Genomic DNA, 24517 nt, shown 5'->3' with positions numbered 1-24517 from the left:
TCAGGGCAGTGAGTTGAGACCGTTGACAGTACAGGATAAGACAGAAGAATATGTGGTGTTGGCGCCACCATGTGGTAAATGTTGTACACTACGGTTGGTCGGGTGGCGATGCCCTTGTCATGAGCAGGCACCCGCGTGGTGGCGCTATGGTACCACACGTGAGCACCCAACACACCTGCACAAGTCTACCTGTCCTGCTGTCACGAGACACAATCAGAAACATGGTGCCTTGTGGTATTGCTTCGTTTCAACGAGGCCCTCTAAAACGATGAGTTAAATGAGTCCTAGCCTACACCAGTGGTCAGCCCTGGTCCTCAGGGCCGACTGCCCTGCATGTTTTAGAGTGGTTTCCCTGCTCCAACACATCTGATTCAGATGATTGAGTGGTAATCTAGCTCTGCAGAAGCCTGGTAAAGACCATTCATTAGACTCAGGAGTGTTGGAGCAGGGAAACATCTGAAACATCCAGGACAGGGGGTCCCTCACGACCAGGGCAGAGAACGACCGCGGCCTACATCGACACAACCACTGAGTTAAAATAGACCTGTTCAAAGGTTTTGAATGTAGACTTTTAATGGGCGATTCATATGAGATTTGACATAATGAATGTTTTTGTAATGTCAAATTTCAACAGGACACCAAGAGTAACCTTGTCGAGTTTCTCTCATTTATTATCGGAAGATAATAGACGTAGGCAGGACTTGTTCGAAAATTTGGTGACAAAAGTGAAGGAGGTCATGCTTTTATTCGATGATTTATTTATTTATATCTAGGAGGGCCCATAAATTATTTTTGCACACAGTAAGCATGATTGCTGAACAGGTGTTTTACTTTTCATAATTAAAACGTAACACTGGATGGTACCATGCATACGAGATTCATGCAAATAGGCTTACTTGCAATCTTAAGAAAGCAAATATTGTGTATTGCGATGTGTAAATATGTATGCAAAAACGACTGAACCAAAATAGTGTTAGAAGCTTGGATACATTAATACATTCAGACGAGCAGGTAGGCTGGTAGTAAGACAGATGTTAAAGAGTATGTGCCATTATTAGGCCTGCAATCTTTTTTGTTGATAGGCCTATTATTGTGGTCCTTTTGTAGTGAATTGTATTGTGGCCTGCAAATTATGATAACATAATTTTACACAAATGGGCCGGCAGACATATATGTACAAGTAGGCTGTCTCGGAAGTATATATATATTTTGAGCACATGTTCAAACTGCATTTGATCACGCATTTAAATTGCATGACCATAACGCTTTAAATATGTTTTTAAACAGCAGAAGTTTCAATAATGTAAGCTATTGACCAATGACTTGACTAATAGTTAATCAAAACTATTACATGCGGTGCCTCGTCTATTTCTCACATCCCTGGGAAAAGTCCAGCCGTGTGAGCGTGAATGAAGTTTGGTTATGACCACACCTCCTCATAGTGCGTGTCTGTTTATTGGCTGATAGAAATCAACCTCCTGGGTGTAAGACTGTCAAGTTTTGACTCATAAAATTAAAACTCCAACTTTGTTCCTTGGCACTTGTTGCTTGTTGCTGCTGTTGCGAGCGTGTCACCCCTCTGGACGTTTCCCCGTGTGGATAATGCACTCTATTGATCCGCAGGCGCACCATACCTCCCCAACCGCAGGCGCTATCCACTCCAAGGGCGCGCAGGAGGCCCCGGAGATGGCTGTCTACTGCGACAACTTCAGCATGTACCACCAGCAGAGCCTCCAGAGCACGCAGCGACCTGCCGGCTACGGCCTGGGAGACTACTCCTCCTCTCCTAACCCATATCTCTGGTTGAACAGCCCCGGAGTGAACTCCTCAACGTCCTACCTACACGGGAACAATGCGGCACCTTTCATCCCGCCGTCATACGGATCCCAGAGACAATTTCTAAGTAATTCACCTGGATTTGCCGGGCCAGATTTAGGATGGTTGTCGATAGCAAGCCAGGAGGAGTTGTTGAAGCTGGTGCGTCCTCCTTACTCCTACTCCGCTCTCATCGCCATGGCTATACAAAATGCACATGAAAAGAAGCTGACCCTGAGTCAGATTTATCAGTACGTCGCTGATAATTTCCCTTTCTATAAGAAGAGCAAGGCTGGGTGGCAAAACTCCATCCGGCACAACCTCTCTCTCAACGACTGCTTTAAAAAGATGCCAAGAGACGAGGACGACCCAGGTAGGCCTGTGTGATGCCGTTGGTTGAATCAAAAAGTGGTTGAAGCTTTGGACGGATAGGCTAGAAAAGTCAATAAAAAGCGTTTTTTCATGAAAACTTCATATGAAATCCGCATGCGCAAGTTACTTTTCACCTTCTGATTTGAGCTGTTGGGGAATACATGATAAAATGATAAATTACTATATATATGTCCCTGAGCTAAACTAGAACTGGATATATGACAGAAACACTGGCCTCAGGTATAATTGCAGAGTGTCACTTTGTTCCTGCTTGAACCTGAGCCTGAGCTCTAGGTTCCTATGGAGTTCTCGGGCCTTGGTTCGAGGTTCAGTTATTCTATTTCAGAACCAGTTTGATTTTACATTAAGTCTTGGAACAGTTTTGATCACTTTAACAATGAATAAACGATGAACAATGAGATATTGTTCCATCTATTTTTTTACATATCCAAAACATCATGAACAAACACCGTGAAATCAAAATGACATTGGCCATCATTTTTATGTTATATATAATATTCTCTGAGATGCACATACAGTAAGTTCCGACTCCTGAAACATTCACTGTTTCCATGTCTCCCTTCAAGGAAAGGGCAACTACTGGACGCTGGACCCCAACTGTGAAAAGATGTTCGACAACGGCAACTTCCGCAGGAAGAGGAAACGGCGGTCAGACTCCAGCAGCGGCGCAGCAAAGATGGAGGACGGCCATTCGACCGGCGGCATCAAGCCTTCGGACAGTCCCCAGCTGCAGGGGCCGCCCTCCCCAGAGATGGAGGGGCTGAGCGAGGGACACAAGGGCTCCTCTCCCCCTGGGATGGCTCCCTGCTTCAACAGCTTCTTCAGCAGCATGTCCGCGCTGGGCTCGGCCGCCCCCAGCAGACAGGGCTCCCTGGGGCTCGTCAACGAGCTCTCCAGCAGGAACATTACCGCCCTCAGCCCCTACCAGGCCAGCCCCGGCCAGGACAGCACACCCCCAGAGCATGTGGACAGCTTGCACTTCAACAGAGGAGTCTACTACAACACGTTTGGGGGGGGGCAGAGCGGACAGTTCAACAGCCATTTCTACAACAGTTTCAGCGTGAACAGTTTGATTTACCCCAGAGACGGGACGGACGTGTAGGTGTGGACGCAGCCAGGTCTGGGGGCGGTGGAGAAGGACTCCTGATCCTCACAGACTGGCCACACAGAGGTGACTCTCATTATTCACCTCATATGCTTACAAGCTTTCAGTAAACTGGATGTCCATCCAAGCACCAAATATTGTTTCCTACAAATCCTTTTCTAAAATATTGTTGACACAACAGGAAAGTGTGTTGTTTTTTTTTGTTATTTGTTTTTTACAGTGAAAAAAAGGCTTTATGTGATAGAAAATATTTTGGACAGATATTCGTTGTTGGAGACCCCCCCCCCCCCCCATAACAGAGTAGTTGGACATGAACTGTCAAACAGTCCAGATTGTTCAGAGAACACTGCGGAATATCTTTCCCAACAATTAGAAAATCATGTTTGACCTATTCAGAGGCCGAACTGTCTGTCTCTAAATACATTTAAAACTCATCTTGAAAGAGTATTTGTTGATAGAATCTCTGGTCCTGCCTGGACTCCACAGACCATACTGCCAACAGAGAGCTCTGTTCAAACATCAAAACATTGTTAGATTTATAGGTTTTCTGGCTTTATCTTTATTCTAAAAACATTTTGACTGAAACCATTGAGGTCCAAATGTGTGTAAATGCACTTACAAATCTTTGTCATTTGTAAATTATAAACATTAGTTTGCAACTATTTATGCTATTTATGCTAACCAACATTTTCTCTGCATAGATTAACATACATATCCCAGTGGTAAAGAGAGCCCCACGGCCGAGCACGATCACCAGTATCATGTGCACAGCCTTTATAAAGACAATCACAGATGGTAGGGTTTCATGTGACAACCATTGCACATTTTGTGTATATTTATAATTTTATAGTTTTATCTTATAAAATATGACATCAAATGTGTCTGTCATAATTAATAAACGATGTGGTTCTACTGTATTTGAAGGTGTTTATTTTCAGAATAAAATGCCCAGGATGTATTTTTCTGTACTCCCTAGTGTTGAAAAAAACAATAATATATGAAAATATATTTTCTAAGGTCAAAATAATTATTTAAATGTAGACATTTCATGTCATACAAAGTATATGCAAATGCTGTGACATGAGAGAATACTGCCGTAAACTATATCAAACCAAATTATAACATTATAATTATAATAATTCAAATTGTATATCTGGCGCCCTTTTTACAAGCAATGTATCGAGGGCTTCCCAGATGCCAACAGATCAACACTTACAACCGACCTCAACCCTCAGAGAAGAAGTTCTCAGTACCTCTGAGAGAGAAGCGACATGGGTGATCAAAACCTTCATGGAGCAGATTCATCGAGCTGGTTGAGATGTGTGTAGAACTATGTCAGTGACAAGCACCGTAGACCCGGCTCTGCTGTTACTTCTATTTGGGAGGGGGTGGGGGCGTCTCCCTGGACCCTCTGGTGTTCAGCTCTGGTGGGTCTTCCTGAAAACACGGGATATGTAAAAACCAGAGACCAGACCAGGGATAGTGCTAGTTACAGGACTGGAGATAGGACTAGGTAGAATACTAGTAGGGTTAGTTACAGGACTGGAGATAGGACTAGGTAGAATACTAGTAGGGTTAGTTACAGGACTGGAGATAGGACTAGGTAGAATACTAGTAGGGTTAGTTACAGGACTGGAGATAGGACTAGGTAGAATACTAGTAGGGTTAGTTACAGGACTGGAGATAGGACTAGGTAGAATACTAGTAGGGTTAGTTACAGGACTGGAGATAGGACTAGGTAGAATACTAGTAGGGTTAGTTACAGGACTGGAGATAGGACTAGGTAGAATACTAGTAGGGTTAGTTACAGGACTGGAGATAGGACTAGGTAAAATACTAGTAGGGTTAGTTACAGGACTAGAGACAGGACTAGGTATGGATAAGAGCATCTGCTAAAATGACTAAAATGATTAAATTTAAAAATAAATGTAAAAAAAGACTAAATGTAGGTAGAATACTAGTAAGGTTAGCTACAGGGCTAGAGACAGGACTAGGTAGAATACTAGTAGGGTTAGTGACAGGACTGGAGACAGGACCAGTTGAATACTAGTAGGGTTAGTTACAGGACTGGAGACAGGAGGACCAGTTGAATACTAGTAGGGTTAGTGTCAGGATGTAAAGGTCTAAGGTAGAATACTAGTAGGGTTAGTGACAGGATGTAAAGGTCTAAGGTAGAGTAGAACCATGGCAGAGTGGTGGAGACTTTGGGGGAGGGCCAAGTCTCAAGATGAAAACACAGAACTGTCTTGTGACCCAAAAAAATGAAACAATAGTTGTATTGTGCTGCAGTCTGTCCCTGTGTACGAAGCTGTGATAGGACGGCCCTGACAACCGTGCTCATCCCTCCTCATTGTCTGGGCTCTTCAGATGCTGTGGCCCAGATCCTAGCCAAGCCAAACCTTCAGAGGAGATGCAACTAGAGATTGCCTCGTCTTCAAAATGTTTGCCACCCATGTTGTGGATTAGTAAAACCGATGGGAGAATTTGGTTGTGTATAATCAGGGTCTTTATTACCATGAGATAGTTCCCTTTTCCGTGGGGTCCTGACGGTGTTTTGCACAAAACACAGTGATTCCCATCATTACAGTGTTTCACTGTATTCTGCACTCTGAAGCACGAGGCATGGAAATTACTTCAGAAAGAAACAGTGAATGTGATTTATTCTTTTATTTATTTTTATAACATCTCTCTCTCTCTGCTTTGAAAAATAATTAATTGATTTTTTTCTCCTCGATATCTTTAGCTTGTCTGACCAGTGCTTAATTAAGCTTCAGTAGTTACAACCTTTAGCCAGTAATTGTGCACTCCATAAAATTCACACCATTGTGCCCTAATTAGCATGAACACCGGAATCCATTGATCTGAAAATGGATCAATTAGCACATTGAGAGCCTCTCTGTTCTTTTTACCCTTGATGGTTCTCCATCTGGAAGGGGCCTGTAGGTCGCTCTGTCACACTGGCCTTTGTGTCACAAGAGGAAGACTACTAATCTACACAACAATCTGACGACCCAGTTCTGGCCCGGGGGTCATGACGGGGCTTGCAGAGGGAGGAGGCAGGTGCCATCTGCAGAGCTCGTCACAACGCCTGGTGCTTCATCGACTGTACCCAAGTTCAGTCAAGAAGAACCTCGCAGCCCCTCGCTGCCAGGAGTTTATTCATTAATAAACTTCCCCCCTCCGCCCCCCCCCCCCCCTCAAGATGTCCTGGAATAACCCATTTGGAGCCGAACCCCTTCACATCTTCACTCTCCTATTCTTTAAACCTCTCACTCACCCACACATTTCATTTTATGATGCAGAATGGTTTCACTCAACAATTTTTCACATGAAGACCTGTGAGACATGCTTTGTCACACGGAGAACTGCATGCTATTTTGGTGGCTGTTTAAAACATCTTAATTTGACTGTATTTACAGTATATTATATATTGATCATACTTGAAAAATTGTAATCTAGTGACCGTGAAGAAAATACAATCTCTACAACGACCTCATACTCAGTTTTAAATAGTCAGTTACTATGTTACCCTTCCGTACTTCAAAGGATGAATGCTTTGTCAAGCACTTTACTGGTTTAGAATGGAAGACTTTTGTTTGAAGTTTCCTGACAGGAAACGTATTATTTACAATTTGAAACACACCCAGGAAAAGTTTTAACACATCTAGAAAAAGAAAAATCCAGTTCTGAAACATAATGACTCAGTATGGACCACTTTGAGTCTCTATGATTGAGGATGATAACTCATCATGAACATGTGGAATATAGAGATGGAAGTAGAGGAGAACACAGGGTATGAAGAACGTCAAGAGTTGAAAGAAGAGTGCAGTGGAGCCATTGATCTGGGGTCTGGGGTTGAGGGGATCTTTGGTTTGTGGGTCTGGGGTACTGGGGTTTAGGGGTTAAGGGGATCTTTGATCTGGGGTAGAGGGGATCGGGGTGTGGTGGTCTGAGGTAGAGGGGTCTGAGGTAGAGGGGATCGGGGTCTGGTGGTCTGGAGTAGAGGGGTCTGAGGTAGGAATGTCGTCCAATAATATTGAGATGATAAGATATTGTTCTGTTTTAGTTTCTGAACCTTAAATTTACAAGTTTGCACTACCAGTTTATAGTTTTAAAACATTTCACGATGTTGATGAAAAATGTGAGAATCTCTCTTCAGAGTGAAAAGTGAAAGATTTAAACTGTTTGTATTCATTACATTGAAATAACGTATCATCAACACAATGATGTTAATCATATAGTAACTAGATATTTTTTATATAATCAAAACAAACTTTTCATTCATTCATCCAGGCTTTTGTTTGTATGCCATAAAGGAAAATTCCAGCTGCTGTTCGAAATAAAGGAATTTGATTACAATACTGTTGTTAGGGGATCTGGGTCTGGTGGTCTGGGGTACAGGGGTCTGAGGTAGAGGGGATCTGGGGGTCTGGTGGTCTGAGGTAGAGGGGATCTGGGGGTCTGGTGGTCTGGGGTAGAGGGGATCTGGGGGTCTGGTGGTCTGGGGTAGAGGGGATCTGGGGGTCTGGTGGTCTGGGGTAGAGGGGATCTGGGGGTCTGGTGGTCTGGGGTAGAGGGGATCTGGGGGTCTGGTGGTCTGGGGTAGAGGGGATCTGGGGGTCTGGTGGTCTGGGGTAGAGGGGATCTGGGGGTCTGGTGGTCTGGGGTGGAGGGGATCTGGGGGTCTGGTGGTCTGGGGTAGAGGGGATCTGGGGGTCTGGTGGTCTGGGGTAGAGGGGATCTGGGGGTCTGGTGGTCTGGGGTAGAGGGGATCTGGGGGTCTGGTGGTCTGGGGTAGAGGGGATCTGGGGGTCTGGGTCGAGGGGTGGAAGGGTGGAAGGGTGGAGGGGTGGTCTCCAGTATTTTTTGATCCTGCGAGGTTCAATGAAGTGGTTCGTTTACCCCTCATGTGGAGCCAGGTCAGCCCTAGGTTGAGGTGTTGTTCATTATTTTTCCGCCTGTCGGACCCTGTGAGCGTCTCCGGGTGGCGGCTGCGCCCGTGGCCAGGCAGGGGCCTGCTGGAGAGGAACGGCAAACACACTCAGCCTCTCCCTGCCTAGGGATTAAGACCAACAAAGCATGTCCCACACCTGCACCGACCACAATGGAAACTCTGCGGACCGGCGGAGAGGCAGGGAGACTGGCTAGGGAAGCCCACTGCTCTGAAATGGATTACATTAACCCCTTGTGCTGGTCTTATGGAAGATGCTGCATTCACCTGCTGTCTGTCTGTGTGTCTGTGTGTCTGTCTGTCTGTCTGTCTGTCTGTCTGTCAGGACAGCACTCTCTGTCTATCTGTCTATCTGTCTATCTGTCTATCTGTCTGTCTGTCTGTCTGTCTGTCTGTCTGTCTGTCTGTCTGTCTGTCTGTCTGTCTGTCTGTCTGTCTGTCAGGACAGCACTCTCTGTCTGTCTGTCTGTCTGTCTGTCTGTCTGTCTGTCTGTCTGTCTGTCTGTCTGTCTGTCTGTCTGTCTGTCAGGACAGCACTCTCTGTCTGTCTGTGTCTCTGTCGGTTCCTATCCTCATCTCCTATTCTCATCTCCTATTCTGGTTCCTATCCTCATCTACGATCCCAATCTCCTATCCTACTCTCATATCTTCCCATCCTTGCCTGGGAACTAAACTTACAACACACCTCTTTCACAGAAAGGGTTTATGAAGACAGGGTGAGTGTAAAATCATTTCATTCAAATTTTGAGATTTCCCCGAGATATGACAGTCGGCAGACAGGCCCTCAGTAATTCAAGGCAGCCAGCACTGGACTGTGAGATGGGTCAGTGAGAGTTGGTTGGGGGCATGTTGTGGTGCTTGGGTGCTGTTGGAAGACTTGTGGGGGTACTCCCATGTTAGAACTGGAGGGTATTCAACCCCCGAGTGGGAATTAAACCGAAAGGTTGAGAAAAGCACCACGCTCACCCCCCTCCCTCCCTACCCCGGCCTATCCCCCGCCATCACCCCTCTCCCTCCACACGGCTCAGACCCCCCCCCTCCTCTGTTCTTCTTTAATTGGGCCTGCTGCTCTTGGCACCTCTCCAGATCACCCTGTCACTTGCGCTGTGTAATAAGCTATTAGCCCCGCCACTGCAGGGCCACGTCGCGCCCTGCTAATCAGCATGGACAGCTCATTGTGCAGGGTGGGACTGGAGAGTACAGGCTACTATTGTGCTGGACCCCAGTCCCAGGACACCCCGAGGGGGCAGGGGCAGCGGGGGGGCCAGGGGAATCAAGGAGGGTTGAACTCAATCCCACCACCCCCTAAGAATAACAAAACAAACTGAAACACCTTTCTCTCAGTGATGTCGCTTGGGATAAATATGACTTTGTGCTTTTGAGAAACAGAGGGGCAGCTGTTCTCAGGGCCGCCTCGCTGCCGAAACAGTCCTCCGGAAAATAACAAACACGGCGCAAAAAACGGAAACTGACTCCGGAGCAGCAAAGCGAAAGAGCGCTGCAACGCATGCTGGGACGGTGGAGGGAGAGTGGATCCCTGCCTGTGCGTGCTGGGACAGACAAGAGTGAGGCACGGCTGGGGAAGGCTGTCTGGGGAGTACCTGCACACGGCCTGGCAGCCTGGCAGACAGACCCCAGTTTCATGATTGCAACATTATAGGCTACATGCCAACCTCTGTATGTCAATCTATCAGAGTCGCGGGGTGGGGGTAGAGGTGTGTGTGTGTGTGGGGGGGGGGGGGGGGGGGGGGGGGGATTTTAGGATTGATTTGTGCTTATTAGTACACAAACCACTGATGACTGTTCCAAACAACAATACCGTGAATCCCCAGAGAGTTATGCATGTGTGTGTGTGTGTGTGTAACTGTGGGTGTAGGTATGTGTGTGTATGCGTGTGTGTGTGTATGTGTATGTGTGTGGGTGTGTGTGTGTGTGTAACTGTGGGTGTAGGTATGTGTGTGTGTGTGCGTGTGTGTGTGAGAGAGAGAGAGAGATAGCTCCATCCTGACAGGAATGCTGCAGAGAGCAGAGGGCAGGCTGGAACAGGGCTGGGGAACAGGTGCATGAGGTGGGGGGTCTGGGGGGTGCTTGCACGGTGGGGGAGGGGGACAGCCAGGGATGTCTGCCTCCCCTCTCACCTTCCACCACATAACACCCAGCTCACAGCCTTTCTTCTCTCTCCTCCTCTCCTCTCTCCTCCTCTCCTCCTCTCCTTCTCTCTCCTCCTCTCTTCCTCTCTGCTCTCTCTCTCTCCTCCTCTCTTCCTCTCTGCTCTCTCTCTCTCCTCCTCTCTTCCTCTCTGCTCTCTCTCCTCCTCTCTTGCTCTCTGCTCTCTCTCTCTCTCTCTCTTCCTCTCTGCTCTCTCCTCCTCTCTTGCTTCCTGCCTTCTCTCTCCCCCTTTCTAGTAACCACACCCAACACAAAGCATATCCTACTTTTAGTGTTAGTTCAAGGTTCAGAATGTTAAATGTCTTGTGTGTGTTAAACCATGTAATGACAACCATTGTCAAATGATTTCCACATCCGGAAATTTCTATACAATCACACGCCCCCCCATTGCACCCCTCCTGTCTTTCCTCTCCCCTCTCCCTGCTCCCCCTCCTGTCTCTCTTTTCTTCTCTCCCCCTCCTTCCTCTCGCCTCCCTCCTCCCTCCCATCTTTCCTCTCCCTCTCCCCCCACCCTGTCCCTCCCGTCTCTTCTCTCCCCAGCCCCCCTTTCACCCCCCCCCCTCCTACCCCTTCCGTAGCGTATCCCATCCACATAAGGCCCATCAAGACAGCCTGGGCCCCAGATAGAGACACTCATTAAGGGTCGGTTCTGCGGCGCTTGCCCCACATCCAGGGCTGTTGTCTTTAATCCAGGCAGCTTGGAGCTCAGGGTCCCAGGGCAGGTTCACCCAGAGGGCGGAATCAGCCTGCATGGCCATGAGGGGGAGTGGAGGGAGGGAGCATCAGACCTGACAGCCTGCTTCCAGGAAAGCCCATCTCACCAAATGAGGGGGGGGTGGAGGGAGGTGGAACAGTGGTGGGTGAGGGGGAGGGGGGGGGAGGGGGTATGGGGGGGGGGGGGCTTTGGGGGGACGGGGGGGGGTTTTGGGGGTTCCCCATCACTGGGCATTAGGTACTCACCCACATCACTCTGGGATCAGCGCACACACAAGGATAACCCCAGAACCTCTGCTCAACCATTGGTCATGACGGCTGATTGGACCAGACAGACCCTGGACACAGGCACATCTGGAGGGGAGGGACTCATAGACTAAGAGCTAGCTCTGGAGAGGGGCCAGGGACAGAGAGGGGGAGGAGGAGAGAGGAGGAGAGAGAGAGAGGGAGGAAGGAGGAGGAGAGAGGAGGAGAGGGATGAGGAGAGAGGGGAGAGGAGGAGAGAGAAGGAAGAAAGGGGAGACGAGCGAGAAGGAGTGGGGAGAAGATGGAGGAGGAGAGAGGACAGCGTGCCCCAGTTTAAGCACCCTTGGAGCAGTCCCCTGAGCTGTTCTGGGAATGTGTTCTGATTTGTAGACCAGCTGAGATCTGGGGTGGGACCCATGCTGTCTGTAACACCCCCAGTCTCCACAGGGGGGCTTGTGTGTGAACTGGGGAGGGTGGTCAGAGGGCGGCGGGGGGGGGGGGGGTAGGGGGGGCAGAACCAGGTGCAGCCCAGGGCCATCCGAGACGCTCTGGCAGCTCTGAGCCAGGGCAACGAGGGGGTGTGAGCAACGAAGGGGGGGGGGGGGGGGGGAGCAGGGGGGGGGGGGCGTCTTCTGTGGAGCGGAGTTGGTAAATTGGACAGAAATGTGGAGCTGTGCCCAGAACCAGGAACCAGGACCCAGGACCAGGACCCAGAACCAAGGACCCAGGACCAAGAAAGGGGCTGAAATTGGGGATGGCTACGTTTAAATGAATTCATGGTTCCCTCCAGTACACAGTTCCCCACGGCACAGCGCCACTCAGCCTTGCTCCTGGCCTCATCCTCTCCACACAGCCTCACTGCTCCCTTTGTCAGTCTGTTCCAACTCAAGAGACACCTCTCAGTCGGAAACAAGCTTTTTTTCCACTATCTGACTTCTACTGCTGGTCAACCGACGACCCAACTTCACACATCCCCAGCCAGATCTGTGGATCAGTGTGAGGTCTGCCAAGGCTCACTAATACGCTGTAATAGAATGCTCCGTAATAGGGCGACGCTGAGGAGGTAATTACAGTGGAGGGCCTTTTAAAGAGATGTTTGTAATGATTCATGGTTGCACAAATGTAATTTTCCTGTCACTCCCCCCCTCATCACTCACAGCCTTCCTGGGTGTGCGAGGGGAGCTGTGTTGTGGCTGCCAGCAGTGTTCACATAGACAGCACCCTGGAACACACAGCACTCCGGAACACACAGCACCCTGGAACACACACAGCACCCTGGAACACACACAGCACCCTGGAATACACACAGCAACCTGGAACACACACAGCACCCTGGAACACACTACCCTGGAACACAGCATCTTTGAACACACACAGCACCCTGGAACACAGCACCTTGGAACACACGGAACACCTTGGAACACACAGCACCCTGGAACACACACAGCCCCCTAGAACACAGCACCCTGGAACACACAGCACCCTGGAACACACAGAGCAACCTGGAACACACAGCACCCTGGAACACACACAGCCCCCTGGAACACAGCACCCTGGAACACACAGCACCCTGGAACACACAGAGCAACCTGGAACACACAGCACCCTGGAACACACAGAGCAACCTGGAATACAGCACCATGGAACACACAGCACCCTGGAACACACACAGCACCCTGGAACACACAGCACCCTGGAACAAACACAGCACCCTGGAACACAGCACCTTGGAACACACACAGCACCCAGGAACACACAGCACCCAGGAACAAACATGCTGTGTGGAAGATAGGACTGCTAGAGACATGACTGCTACTGAGCTATCAGAGCAGAGTAGAGCGTACATTAGACGCAGTCTGGACGTAGGGGGAATCTGAGTGCGTGTCGAAGCATGTCAGCAACAAGCACACTCCCAGTGCTGCCTGGCCTCACCTTCAGTCACAGCCAGCCTGAGAGGTGATAACAACCTCGGATTTCCAAGGTGGGCTGTGCCTGTGGGAGCCTTCGTGAACACCCAGGACCCTGCTCTGATGGTCTCAGATGTTACCCCTGGGAAGCTCTCCAGTGGCTCATGGAAAACCTGTTGAAGAAGCCCAGTCCCATGAAATTACCACGTAGGGAAACCCACACTGTCAAACCCTCACAGATCCACACACCAACGCTCCTCTCCACGACCAAACTCAACCAAGTCTCAGACATCAAAGGCAGGTGGAGTGAAACCATGAAATTACAGGTAAGGTGTCAATTACCCTTTGAAACCAAGCACTCTCCTGATCCAGGCATGACTGAGCCAGCCCTGGAATTAGACCAGATAAAAAGGAAGATGAGAGGAATGACAGAGTGAAGGGGGAGTGGAGGAGGAGGTTTTACAGGCAATGTTGACTGTATGGCAGCAGTATAAAAGCTCCTAATGCAGCTTTAAATTACCCCCTGTCTCCCTCCCCTCACACAACTTGTGTGTATGTGTGTGTGTTTATGTGTTTTTGTCAGTCTGTTTGTCTGTCTGTCTTTTGGTCTGTCTTTCTGTCTGTATCTGAAAATCTATGTAATCATATTTCTATTGGTAGTTTGTTATTCATCTTTATAAGAGAATGGGATCATCAACATCAACATTTTCCAAAGATTCATTTGTCTGTTGATAACAATAAAATCGATTTCATGTTGTTCTTAAAGCTTGTCCTCCTGTAAATTAATTGCAATAATTCTGGTTCTGTTGTTCCCCCACTTCTACACCATGAAGCTGTCTGCTGAACCACAGAGTGGGTTACACAACACAGGGCCAACCCACACCCACGAGAACACACACACACACACAAGCACACTGTGGCCAGCCTGACCCACCTTGCCATTTTATTTGTTGAGGAATAAACATGTCTACCACAAAACAACGAATTAACATACACCAACATACTTAACATGTAAACATATGAAAGTAGGCTATATGGTTACCCATGATTAGCATATGAGTACTGCGTACATGGCAGCAGTTTCACCACCGCATTACAACAACAGATAAATCTGTCAATGCCCAGATTCCAAAGATACTTTATCTCTCTTTAGCCCTCCATCAAAACATACCCCTAATTAATGCGCGTTCTGATTCATTGTTGCTTGCGGTCGCAGGCAAATAGTTTGACGCATGTGCTTCTCAATAACTTTAGGAACTGAACGTGTTGGGCTGGTTGCCATGGCCAAACACCTGTCAATTCACCTTACACCTCTAAATATTCACGGTTTATGTTGTCTGGATTTTATCAACTGCACGATGAGTGCTGGTGTCATGGGTTGATTTCTGATTTACTGGTCATTTCAAATTAGCCTACTACAGCTTCAGAAGCGTTAGTTTAATAATGTTTTACCATAAAACCCCACCTCTTAATGCATCATAAGCCAGATGATTTGATATAAATGAGCGTGTATTCTTTCAGGCAGCGTCTGAAGGATAATATGTTTTTAAACAATCAAGCAACTTCACTCTTTCGCTCGCGCAGCGATAATGACACCTCAGTGACACTTTTGTCTGAGTGTTTCGGGAAGGGGGAAGTGATGAAACCCCGAGCCGACGGCTCGAAAACAACAGAGCCGACTTCAAGGGCTCAGACATAGCCGCGCTACCGCGCTGAAAGACACGCACGACAGTTGGAGAGGAAGACTCTTTGGCTCTCCTGACGCCAAAAGCAAGTTTGTAGCGACAAAAAAAAGAAAACAGTTATCAAACATATATTCAGATCAGCTCGGAGTCGTCTGGAGCAAAGCTGTTGTTACATTACATTTGAAGGACATTAAATGATTTAAAAAATAAATAAAATGGTATGAATTCACCTGAACAAATACTCCTACTATTTTGGGACAAGACAGACGGTGTGCTTCAGCTCTTGGATCTGATCCCACTGATAGGTACAGTGTTGTAATGGAAATAACCTGCCACTGCAGCCAGGAGGCTATAAATCATAGGGGGAGGGGGGAGGGGGGGGGTGATCAGGTGGTGGGGGGGGGGGGGGGGGGGGGGGGGCAGAGAGGAGGTGTAGGCAAAGAGAGCAGAGAAGAGGTGGGTGGCCAAAGGAGGCGGGTAAGAAGTGTGTGGGAGCAATTGTGTGTGTGTGTGTGTGGTTCCTGTGCTTATTTATCGGGAGAAGCAACCCTGGAGCCACTAAAACACCTTAGAAGCAGGCTGGTCTATTAGCAGGCTGGGATACTAGTATTGTAGCAGGCTGGGCTACTGACATTAAAGCTTAGAAACTTTATGGTTTTATCAGGGGACTGTGCACACATTCACTGATGACATTTTTGTCGCAATCTATTACCTCTTTATTCATGTAAACTGAATGAAGCCAACTGCTAGAAATCCCAGTGCTCTGCTATGCTACCTCTTAATTAGCATATTAATGTCGTTTGCTCTGGTTAAATGAGTCAGTGAGTTTGTGGCAACATCATCTCCTCCTATCTTCTTCTGCTTTCTGTTTTGATGGCAGATTGGAACCAACATGAGTGTAAGAGATGCATTACCTCCACCTACTGTTCAGGAGTGTGAGGCCAGCGGCCCACACTGATTCAAACTCATAGCAAATCATGACATTAAGAAAACGTCTATATCTTTCCCAACACCCCAGTTTCCTGACGAAAAGTGAAAACATTGCATCCTATCCTCAAATGTAGCTGGTCTGGGATTCAGTTGGTAAGCAGCCTGGGCTGTGTTGTGTCATTCGTTCGTGTTCATTCATTCATTGGTTCAAGTTCATTCTCCTTGATGCAGCCTGGAATCGTGGGGTGGGCCAGCAGGTCCCAGTCAGGCAGCCTGAAGCGACCCCTGAACACATGGAGGACCTGGGGGGAGTCGGCAAGCTTCATACTGTCCGGCTGGACCGGTCCTGGGATGGACCGGAGTCGGATGGTGCCGAGCCTGGTTCCTGCTCTTTCCAAACCCTCTTAAATCCAAGCCTGACGAGGCCTTATCCTGACAGATCGAGAGGGAAGCCACTCAGAAGGCTTTGTATCTCTGGGCTGCTAGCTCCACCACAGAGGAAAACACAGTTGGGTTCGCCACACAATGGAGCAATTGTTGTATCAAGCAGAGGGCTGAGGAGCATGATGAGGCTGTATGCTCTGTTATCTCGGTATATCTGTCAGCAGTGTGGAGAGAGTGAGGCCTTCCGCCAGGGCAGCCCCAGGGAGCAGGTGCCTCCTCTGAAACACACAGCTCACACACACACAGCTCACACACACACACACAGCTCACACACACACACACACACCTCCTCAGGAGGGCTCTCTTCAATTAGCCAGTAATGGTTCCTTTGTCTTTGTGTGAGTCATTTGCATACTTCATCAGTCAGAAAGGTGATTATGTTCTGCGCCACCCATAGCTGTGGTCTCTGGGCACGCGATGCTTTGTGTGCGTCTGTTTGTGCGTGTGTGTTTGTGTGAGCGTGTGTGCTTGGCAGAGGTAGGTGCCCATCTCGGAATCTTTGCGTTCCATCTCAGTCTACCTCAGAACACATACACACACTCACGTTTGTTAACGACACAGCAGGCCCAGGCAGACCTGTCTCTTCCACGGGTGACAGTTATTGACAGGCGGCCTGGCCCAGCCATAACAGGCCCAGGGCACAGGAAGCCTCCCGTCCAACCCAAACACTGCAGTCGAGACACAGCACACAGCATGGCTTTCACCCTAACAACTGTAACTATGTTCAACAAATTAGTCAGAGAAACCTCAGGTGTTTACGCTTGTTGACATGAAAGAGCGTCTTTGGCCTGACTGACAGGAGAAATCCTTCATATTCATGGTCTGTTTTCATTGCTCTGATTCTGAATGCGAGTGACGTCTGTCTCCTATTCTTCATACGCCATTTTTACACCCAAGATTATAGGCCCAATCACTGTGATGTGTGTGTGTGTGTGTATGTGTGTGTATAGTGAGGCAGGATCAGAGATCAGGGTGTTCTCTCCTCAGGCTGAGACAGAGATAAAGATGAGGGCTTGAGTGCTGCCCAGCTTTCCCCTGGTCCTCTGGATGCCGACAGAGGGAGGGCCTCTCTCCTCACCCCCTCATCCCCTCATCCCCTCACCTGTCCTCATTCACCCTGAAGCCCCTCACACTCCCCCTCACCCACTCACACCCTCCTATTAACCCCCTATCCCCCCTCCCATCCCCAACTACCCCCCCCCCCAGCCCCAAGATCAAACAGTCTCAGTCAGGTGAGATGACTCCACCCCTCAGAGCCAGGCTGGGTGAAGGCTCTGTCTGACTCTTTTGTGTGTGTTTCTCACACACACACACACTCACAGCCTTACAAACACACGTAGCCTCACACACACTTACAGCCTCGCGCACACACATGCACTCATAGCCAATTTGCCAGCACACCAGGACAGACAGGCTTGTGAGTGGTGAGGAGGTGCTGGGTTGTGTTGAGGAGGTTCTGAGTTGTGGTGAGGAGGTGCTGAGTTGTGGTGAGGAGGTGCTGAGTTGTGTTGAGGAGGTGCTGGGTTGTGTTGAGGAGGAGCTGGGTTGTGGTGAGGAGGAGCTGGGTTGTGGTGAGGAGGTGCTGGGTTGTGTTGAGGAGGTGCTGAGTTGTGGTGAGGAGGTGCTGAGTTGTGTTGAGGAGGTGCTGGGTTGTGTTGAGGAGGAGCTGGGTTGTGGTGAGGAGGAGCTGGGTTGTGGTGAGGAGGTGCTGGGTTGTGTTGAGGAGGTGCTGAGTTGTGGTGAGGAGGTGCTGAGTTGTGTTGAGGAGGTGCTGGGTTGTGGTGAGGAGGTGCTGGGTTGGGCAGGTGTTGATCTGGGAACGGTGGAATCCCCCTCCATGCTCCCAGACTGCCAGGCTGAGAAGCTGACAATGCCAGACTTAGACAGGATCCCCAGTCTCCTGGGAGCGCAGCGGTGTGTAAACACTGGACTGTGAGAACAGGGCACACAAGGAAGCACAGAAAGGCATTCTGGGAAGGAGGAGGCCAGCGGGGAACACACTCTCTATGACTGTACCATTCCCTTGATAAGTTAAACTGTTCTAACACCACTCTAAACAGAGAAATCTGATGAGCAGGATCATCTGAAAGGCATCAATGAGTGTTTAACATTTCCATGCTGTGTTGGGTAGTCACGCTGGTGGTTGTGTCTGTGGGAGAGCCATCATGCTGGACTCCACCTCCCATCACACAGCCAGACTGGGGAAGGGAAACAACAGAGATTAGATGAGTTTAACGGTAATCCTCTGACTGGATCCTTTCCAGCACTCAACACTGGACCTCTACACCACGACAGGGACAGGATGGGGGAGGAAGGGAGAGGGAGGAGGGAGAGAAGGTTTGTGTGAGATAAAAATTGTATAAGAGTGCGAGACAGATAGTCAGGTAAAGACGGAAAGCGAGAGAGAGTGAGAGGGGGTGTGAGAGAGAAAGAGAGAGAAAGAGGGGGAGGAGGCAGACAGTTGCTACTTTAGACAGACGACTGATGCAAAGACAAGTATGAAACATTTCATTTGAACGCAGAACATAGTGGGTGTCTGAGGACCTGGTCTATAATATTCACTGACGACGAGGGAAGTTATATCAACCAAATGTTTGTAAACATTAGTCTGGATAAGAGCGTCAGCTAAATGACTTTATTTGTGATGTGATCATTGTGGATATAAACATGACCGAGGGAGATTTTGTCTGGTTAAGCTATGAATAGGTGTCCATAAGGGACAGAAGCAAAGGTTCATTTGAGGGAAAAGTGGAGAGTAAGAAAGTTCTGACACTAATGTATGTCCTTTTTTTGTTGCCATGAAGTGTTACGCCACCTTGGCTCGACCACACAGCGACTCGTACACCTGGGAGTGTTCCTGGGTGGGCTTGGCTTCAAGCACACACACACACTCTCTCTCTCACACACACACACACACGCGCGCACACAAACTCTCTCTCTCTTTCTCTCTCTCTCTCTCTCTCGCTTCAAAAACACACACACAGACACACTGTCACATATACAAGCAGACACAGACACGCTCTCTCTATCTCTCCCTGTATGTTGTTTGGGATAAAAGCGGCTGCTATATGAATCTTTATTATCATTTGTATTATTCTTTCTTGATGATGTTGTCTTTGTGATCTGTGTGTGTCTGCAGTGGATGTGCAGCGCCAGCAGGAGGCAGTACAGGCCTGTAGAGGACCAGCAACACAGCCACTCTGCCTTGGTGGTTCAAAGCCTAACGTTGTTCGAGATGTGGAATACATTTTCAAAATAACTTCCCCTCCCCCCCCCACACACACACCCACCTCCCGCTTCCCCCCACCCTCCCACTAGGGCAGGGGGAGGGCCAAACCTGACAGAGAACAGACCGTTACAGGAACAGGCTGGTTCAGGATACACCCTCAATTAGTCCGGAGGGGTGGTGGGCCCCCTGACCCTTTACAACAGGGCCATGCTGGGTCATAGTCACGACTGGCCCTGGCCAGGTTGGGGATGGAGAAGCTAATTATTCACAGTAATTAGGACGGCCTTTCTGTTAGCTGGCACTCATTCATTCATTCCGATAATCTCTTAGTTTACAACTGCTAAACGTTTGTAGTTGTTGGTGTGGACTCCTTAGATGGTATTAATGTGTTGTTTTACACATCTAAGTTGGACATGTTCTGCATGCAACATATGTCCAATTCTGTCCCATCAAGCACCAAGTCATGGTTCATACAGTGAGCAAATAGCCCTCACCGAGGAGATACACAAAGGGGTATTGACGCTGGGCTCCGGGCTGGGACCACCACAGGCTGCGACTACCACAGGTGCCAAGCCAAGCCTGACAGAACGTCCAACACTATTATGCTCATCCACTCAGTAGAGATAATGGGCCTAACAAAGTAGTTGTGAGAAAATACTTTGGGATTGGATATCTCTTCAAGCCTTCCGCCCAGCCACCCAGGAGAACTGCTTTCACTGAGGAGAGCTCAGCTGAGGCAAACATGGATCTGTTTAGGTCTTTGTGTCTTATTTGTAGAGGTACACACGCAAGAGTTTAGATCGAGAATCAGAACTTAGAATCAGGCTGCAGATTCTTGACGGCTGCTTGCTCCAACATTGCACAGCACCAGATGGTTCGCCCCTCCCCTTCTAGTTGTCTACAAACCCCTAACACTAAACCTCCAAAGCTCCCTTACAAATAACAGTTGAACTTGGACCAAGAAAATTGGCAACTTTGTTCAATTTTAGTTTTTGTCCAGCAAAGTGCCATTTTTCTTTAGTTTACTATTCTTGAGGGGATTTTTGGCCCATTGCAGGATGTATAGTAGCCAGTACAAACACATACACACACACACACACATACACACACAGTGCTGCTGAAAGCCCACCAGATGGTAGAACAGAGCAGAGGTAAAAGGTGATGTCATTCTTCAGATCTTCCAGATATCCCCCCCTCCTCTCTCACTGAGGGCTATCCCATGTCCCCTCTCCCCTCTTCAAACACCCTGTACCAGGTCACCAGGTCTACCTCTGATCTTCATGTCACTCAGAGCGAGCACACAGTATGGAACAGAGATTAAGGCTGGGAGTCTGTGTGAATACTACTTCCAGAGTTCAGGGTTAGGGGTCTGTGTGTGCTCTGGATACTGTGGTTGGGGCTCACAATCCACTGAACAACCAACCAAATGTACTGTTTACTTGGTTATTGATGCTTTTAAAAACAACCTGTTTTTTTTGCTCTGAAATTTCTGGAATCTCCTTGTCTTACACAACATCTTGTGGTGTTCTGGTATCAGAAGCCAGCTGAGTTTAGTAGCAGCTGTGTCCCTGCCCACAGAAAGCACTTATTGAGCAATAAAGTAACAACTAGTCAGGAAAGTGAAAGAAAGTACAGTCTGTAAACTCCCCAAATGGTTTGGAATTTGGGGGTGGAGAAAGTGAGTGGCCTCTTGTCTTGCACAATCAGGGACTGCTTTTCCTTCCAAAACTATAAAGCTGTCCTCCTCTCCCGCTCCCCAGACCCAGACATGGAAGCCAGAAGGATGGTGCAGCTAGCTGCTGCTCTGCTCACCCTCGCAACACACAGTGAGTTCCTGCTGTGCTCCCTGCATCTCTGTCACTCCAACAAATGTGTCGACGTGTTGAACTGACATGTTCGTGATGTGTTTGCCTTGACATGTTTGTGTGTTTATATTGACGTTTGTGTGTTTGTATTGACATCTTTGTGGGTTCATATTGCGGATATGTTGTGTCTAGCGTGTTGTCCCTGTGTGTTCCTCTTCCCAGGTGAGGGCATCCTCGATGGGCGGGAGGCGAGCCCACACTCCCGTCCCTACATGGCGTCTATTCAGGAGCCAAAGGACGGTGGATTTGCTCATTTGTGTGGAGGGTTTTTGGTAGCGGACCAATGGGTGATGACTGCAGCTCACTGCTTCACATCTGGGTCAGTTCACACCAGCTCCTCTAGTCACTATAGGGCTGCTGGTTTCTATATAGCTTAACCCTGTAAGATCCGGTTGTAAAATTACAACGTCACTTTTAGCTCTCCAAAAAAATAATTTGATCTTTTTTTTTTTTTTGAAAGACTACATTTACATAGCCAATGGGTCCTATTGTCTTGCCTTGCAATGCCATGGATAAATGTGGTCTTAAATTAAGCTAAAACTAACGTTGTAATTTTACAACCAGGGGTCTTAAAGTTATCTGATTAACAGCTCTGCTGGTTTCTAGTTCTTCTGGTCTCTCTATACAGCTGCTGGTCTCTGTACCGCTGTGTTAATCTCTAAAACAGCTCTGCTGGTCTCTGAAGAGCTACTGTTATCTGTACAGCTCTGCTGGTCTCCATCAAAAACTTCCTGCCAGTTTCTGGGTACGACAGGACAAAGTGAGGTTGTGGTCTATAACATGGGTCTCATCCACAGAACTGCAGGCATGATCGTCATCCTCGGGGCACATTCCAAGACTGCCGACGAGAACACCAAGCAACGATTTGAGATTCAGAACCTTTATAGTCATCCAAATTACAACTCTGTCAACTACGATAACGACATCACTCTGATCAAGGTCGGTTTCTAGGCACAGCTCTTTCCACCGATGACTTTCCACTCTGTGGTCTTCACTCTAACGCATTTCTTAATCAGGGTTAAGACAAACATATTTCTAGTGGGATTTTCAGACCCTGTACTGTATCTAGTGTATGAGAACAAGTTCCTGACCATGCAGACAGTCTGACTGTTCATGTTAGACTCTGAGCTCTGTGATCTTTGTGGTCTGGTTTCCAGTTGGACCGTGCTGTCGAGCAAACAGAAGCGGTGAAGACGGTGAAGTACCTTCGTGCGGGCGGGTCCAACCCCGACACCAACGACGATGTGAGCACGGCCGGCTGGGGGGCGCTCGGCAACTTTGGATCGTACCCTGACAAGCTCATGGAGGTGGACATCAAGATCATCGCACGGTCCATCTGTTTCAAAAACGATCGCTATGGAGATGATTTCACTGAAAACATGATGTGTGCTGCCGGGTCCCATAAGGACTCCTGTAAAGTAAGACTGCTCAAGACTCACTCCAATGTAGAATTCACACGTCTATTATGTCACAAACATAATGACTGATTAAAGGTATACTGAGAGACGATGGTTGTATGTTTCCTTGTTGTATTCAGCAGGAGCCTGCATCATAAGTGACTCTCCACTCGTATACGGGTTGTGACAGACACGAGCTGCGAGACAGAGACCTGATCTTCAACTGATCTGTGTGTGTGTGTTTTGCAGGGGGACTCGGGAGGTCCTCTGCTGTTCCAGGGCGTGGTGGTGGGCATCACCTCTAACGGAGGGAGGAAGTGTGGAGGCCTTAAGAAGCCAGGCCTCTACACCATCATCTCCCGCTACACAGAGTGGATCGACTCCAGTATGGCCCAGTGAGCCCAGGGGATAGCCCCCACGGCCAAGTCTGGGGAACACTAGTACAACAATAAATCACACTTTTGCATTCAAATAAGTCTGAGAAGTCTGGTTTGTGGTCTGTGCATGGTTTCATTTTACTGCCAAACTTTTTGATTTATTGGTTGCGATCAGGATGCGAAGTTTATTTCAGCAAATATGACAAAAAGTGATTCTCAACAACATGACCTGCCCTGCCTGCCTTTAAACAAGCGATCAATCATCTTGTGATGCAATGCAGTTAGTCTGTTGTTTCTGCCCGGGGCATCGTGGGAGAGGTGAATGGAAGATAAGGGAGTTACATAAACTCTCTTAATAAACATGTCATTTAAAACCATACTCTTGGAGGGAGAAAGACAAATTGAATGGCTTTTTTTCCCTTCCATCTCTGTTAGAATAGGCCTAGAGTATAAACACAAAGGGCGCTAAACAAGTCTAGTTTTCCCCCACTGGTTTTCTCTGTCCTTCAGCCCCTGTATTTTAGATATTTTGCTGGTGCATCGCAGTGTTCAAAATGGATAAAGACAACCGCTGCGTACCGGCCAAGTTGGTTTATGGATGCAGTTAGGCTGATGATCCTTAAAACATGACTTCTTAACAGATCTGATATACAGAATTTACAGAAGCAGTAGTTGTAAATTCTCAGCAAAAAAAACATCTGCAACGCATGCAAGCACACCTCACAATTTCTCCAGAAATTGGGCCCTCTTACTATTACTTTCTCTAAAATGTAAGAGTTTCGGTGTCTTGCACTATTACTAAAAGACAATGGCCGGGTTTCCCAGATTCGTTAAGAAGCTCTTAATGCTAAGATCTTCTTAAGAACGTTCTAAGAGCGTTCTAGAGCGCTCTTAGAACGTTCTTAAGACGCTCTTGGCGTTAAGAGCTTCTTAACGAATCTGGGAAACCCGGCAGTAGGAGCTAAATCTTTTTTTGCGTTTTGGACGTCCATATGGACGTCCATAGACTGACGGCGATGGCTGCTGATCTTTGCATGGATGGACGGACGGCGATGCTGTTCAGAGTGCCGTCCATAGAGGGAGCATATATTTTGGACGGCGTCATAGCCGTCCATATGGACGGCGATGCTGTTCAGAGTGCCGTCCATAGAGGGAGCAGATATTTTGGACGGCGATGGATTAGCAGGGACGTCCCTCGTGCCGTCCATAGAGGGAGCAGATATTTTGGACGGCATCATAGCCGTCCATATGGACGGCGATGCTGTTCAGAGTGCTGTCCATAGAGGGAGC

At 48.2% G+C, this 24517-nt stretch overlaps 2 protein-coding genes across 2 annotated transcripts; both read left to right on the top strand.

Annotated features, from left to right (window-relative positions):
* The first annotated feature begins 1531 nt into the window (after positions 1–1531).
* On the top strand, positions 1532–4205 carry foxi2 (forkhead box I2). The gene is made up of 2 exons (XM_047016553.1): positions 1532–2188; positions 2775–4205. The coding sequence occupies exons 1-2, from the start codon at positions 1603–1605 to the stop codon at positions 3308–3310; spliced, it is 1122 nt and encodes a 373-aa protein (XP_046872509.1). The 5' UTR covers positions 1532–1602; the 3' UTR covers positions 3311–4205.
* Positions 4206–21306: 17101 nt separating this feature from the next.
* On the top strand, positions 21307–23322 carry cfd (complement factor D (adipsin)). The gene is made up of 5 exons (XM_047015279.1): positions 21307–21414; positions 21616–21772; positions 22251–22392; positions 22611–22871; positions 23100–23322. Exons 1-5 carry the CDS (start codon positions 21357–21359, stop codon positions 23247–23249), a joined length of 768 nt encoding a protein of 255 aa, XP_046871235.1. The 5' UTR covers positions 21307–21356; the 3' UTR covers positions 23250–23322.
* Positions 23323–24517: the final 1195 nt, after the last annotated feature.

The sequence above is a fragment of the Hypomesus transpacificus genome, chromosome 3, assembly GCF_021917145.1.
Source record: "Hypomesus transpacificus isolate Combined female chromosome 3, fHypTra1, whole genome shotgun sequence".
NCBI lineage: Eukaryota > Metazoa > Chordata > Actinopteri > Osmeriformes > Osmeridae > Hypomesus > Hypomesus transpacificus.
This window is presented reverse-complemented; position numbering and strand designations above follow the sequence as displayed.